General features: G+C 36.1%; 1 protein-coding gene across 1 annotated transcript in view; it reads left to right on the forward strand.

Annotated features, from left to right (window-relative positions):
* Positions 1-1,294: 1,294 nt before the first annotated feature.
* The window catches only part of LOC106874434 (cilia- and flagella-associated protein 53), a 13,067-nt gene continuing 11,432 nt past the window's right edge, over positions 1,295-2,929 (forward strand). Inside the window, exon 1 of the mRNA XM_014922168.2 lies at positions 1,295-1,627. Coding sequence (XP_014777654.1) covers positions 1,529-1,627 — 99 coding nt within the window. The 5' untranslated portion in view covers positions 1,295-1,528. The remainder of the gene's footprint in view (positions 1,628-2,929) is intronic.

Consider the following 2,929-nt stretch of genomic DNA (forward strand, 5'->3'; position numbering starts at 1 on the left):
CACATACATGTATCACTCACACACACTCTTTTCCTTATACGACGGCCTGTCTTTTATTATGTTTTTATATGTCACATTCACACTCACACACAGACATACATTTTAATGCCACAATAAATATTTCTGTTATTCATCTCATACGGTTGTCTTCTCTCGTCTTAATTACTGGCAATTTACGAATTCACTAATGTTATCGAAGTATAACATTTTATATATCATCTTTGATATAATTTTTGTGTTCGAACGTGTGACGCGTTTAAATAAAAGGAGTCCCCTGTTTTTCCATTCGTCACCATTTCTCCTTTTTGGGTTCGCACGGTCGTTCTTACATAGTCATTAGTGTTACATTACTTTCTATATTCTATAACTGTCACAATATACTTTTCTAGGCCTGAAATTTTTGTGGCGAGGGGCCCAGTTGATTAGATCGACCACAGTACACAACTGGTACTTAATTTATCGACCCCGAAAGGACGAAAGGCAAATTCGACCTCGGCAGAATTTGAACTCAAAACGTAAAGACAGACGGTCATACATAATATACAAACATTTCTCATGGCACCAGTACACTGTTTACAGATGCTTGCATTTTTTATGTTTTCCGTGAATTTTTCACGGGTCCAGCTAGTGTATTTATAATTTTACCAATTTAACAAAGTGAACTGAAAGCAATAGGGTTCTTCGTCCTTCAAAATTGACCAAGGAATACCCTGAGAAAGGTCAAAAGGTCAGCACATTCGCATCAATCTCTGAGTGCAAAAAGGCTAAAACAATGAGTTGAAGATTTCTTTGACAATGCGGAAATATGTGGATTCGATTTCGAATTTTAGCTTAGTTATTCTGTAGCTATTCGCTGCATCCCTATATCTAATCAATCGTCATGCTTCTAATATCAGTAACAGAAGACAAAAATAAAAAATAAAAATACTGTCAAAAACGAAACTTGCCGAATAGACAGAAAACCTGTTTAATCAGCTTGCCTTTTCGTGCTCAAATAAAAATTTAAACAATCTTAATTTTATCAAACATGGAAAAAAAATTCCCCAATTAGAAATACAATAAAACAATGATTGGCCCGTGAGAAATATATAACCAACAATGTTATTGTTCACAAAAACCTGACAAAAGTGTTGAAAGAAAAATTAAATGAGAAAATTAGGGAAAGAAAAATGGGAATCGACATTTGCATTATCTTTTTACTATTCAATTATGTGACGCGACTGAATAAAACTGTCAATGAAAACATCGTCTAATCTGTTGTCTCCTGACGTCACTTCCTTAACAACGAGAGCGAGCAGTCAATACAAAAGGGAAAACGCTGAATGAACTATGACACAACATCTATAGCAACGACTTTGGTACTTCCGTTACTAACAAGCAACCCCAACACAACACACAACTTGACCCCCGTATCACAATATAGATATCTTCACTAACTAAAGAAAGCGTCAGAAAAACACAGAAACGTACACAAAGCAGCGAAACGTGCATGCGCACATACATAAATATTAATATATAAAATTCGAAAATGTTGGCGAGTACGATGAAAATGCTTGAACCTGTCCAACCGGTACGAAAGCCAAGGTGCAGGGTAGTTCGTGGAACCCACCCTAATACTTTCGGACATGTAAGTTACTGATCTCAAATGTTTATTTATAATGATATGTAAATGTATGAGACGGTGATGGTAGTGAGAATCGTACAATATTATCAACTTCTATACGACCGTCTCTGCTAACAAAGTTTGTTACAGAACTTTTTTACATTGACGAAATCCGCAGATATTTTGTACAAATTTTCCTACATTACTTATTTTTCTTCAGTTCCGTCACATCTTCGCTCAGTGATGTGTGTGTGTGTTTGCGCGCGTGAGAGAAATAGGGCGAGTAAGAGAAAGAGAGAGAGAGAGAGAGAGAGAGAGAGAGAGAGAGAGAGAGAGACGGTTGCTTTTCTTCTATGCTAAACACACTCGGTAGTGCGTTCGGTCAAAATACCTGGCCATATGTAGTTACTGCACTGCCTTTTACGTTTCTGAGTTCAAATCCTTTCGTGCTTATGGAGTGAGACATGGAGCCTTTGGGTTGGATCGGGCATCCAACAATGTTCAGTCCGCCTCTTTCCTTGGTACAATCTTGTATGAAAACGTTTAGTATTATCTTTAAATTTTAAAATATTCTGTAACATAATATATTGCCAACATTCGTTCAGAGTCAAGAGCCCTACTAGAGCCATGATAAATAACGATCCCAATGAATCTAATATATGCATCATGGGGAATCCTGTTCTTCCAGTCAGGGAAAAAAATAGCTTATGAATCCATATACTAAAAGACGTGACCGATTTCTTCCTTATGATAAGCCAAATGGAACTTTTTTCCTTTCGAATTTACGCTGGTATTTGCCCCATCGAAGGCAAGATAAAGGTACGATATTAGAAGGTTTAGCAGCTGAAACAGTCTAAGCTTTCCATCAAGTATTTGTCTTCCCAATAACTATGCATTTATTTGGGCAAGTTCTATCTGCAAGCAATAATAAGCCTATCCTTCTACTTAATAGCATATCAGTTATAATAGAGAAATTCTTGATTCTTGCGATTATCTCCCCTTCTCATTTGGTGCAGGTCTTAATTGCCATTTCATAATTATGATACATCCTCTGGAGATGAAGATACTGTTAGTTAATCAAGACTTTATTTTGTCAGCATTTGATACCATAGACTCAAGAACAGGGGATGCAAGTGCCCCATTCCCCAATTTTTTGGCAGAGATGAAAATAGTTTGAACATCCTAGGTTGGATCTAGGTTTGCACACATTAAGCAAATTTCATTCCCACACTTGTGTTTGATATATTTGTATTTCTCAATACACACACACACACATATATATATATATATATATATATATATATATACATACATAGATACATATAT

This window comes from Octopus bimaculoides, chromosome 8 (assembly GCF_001194135.2).
Source record: "Octopus bimaculoides isolate UCB-OBI-ISO-001 chromosome 8, ASM119413v2, whole genome shotgun sequence".
NCBI classification, from domain to species: domain Eukaryota; kingdom Metazoa; phylum Mollusca; class Cephalopoda; order Octopoda; family Octopodidae; genus Octopus; species Octopus bimaculoides.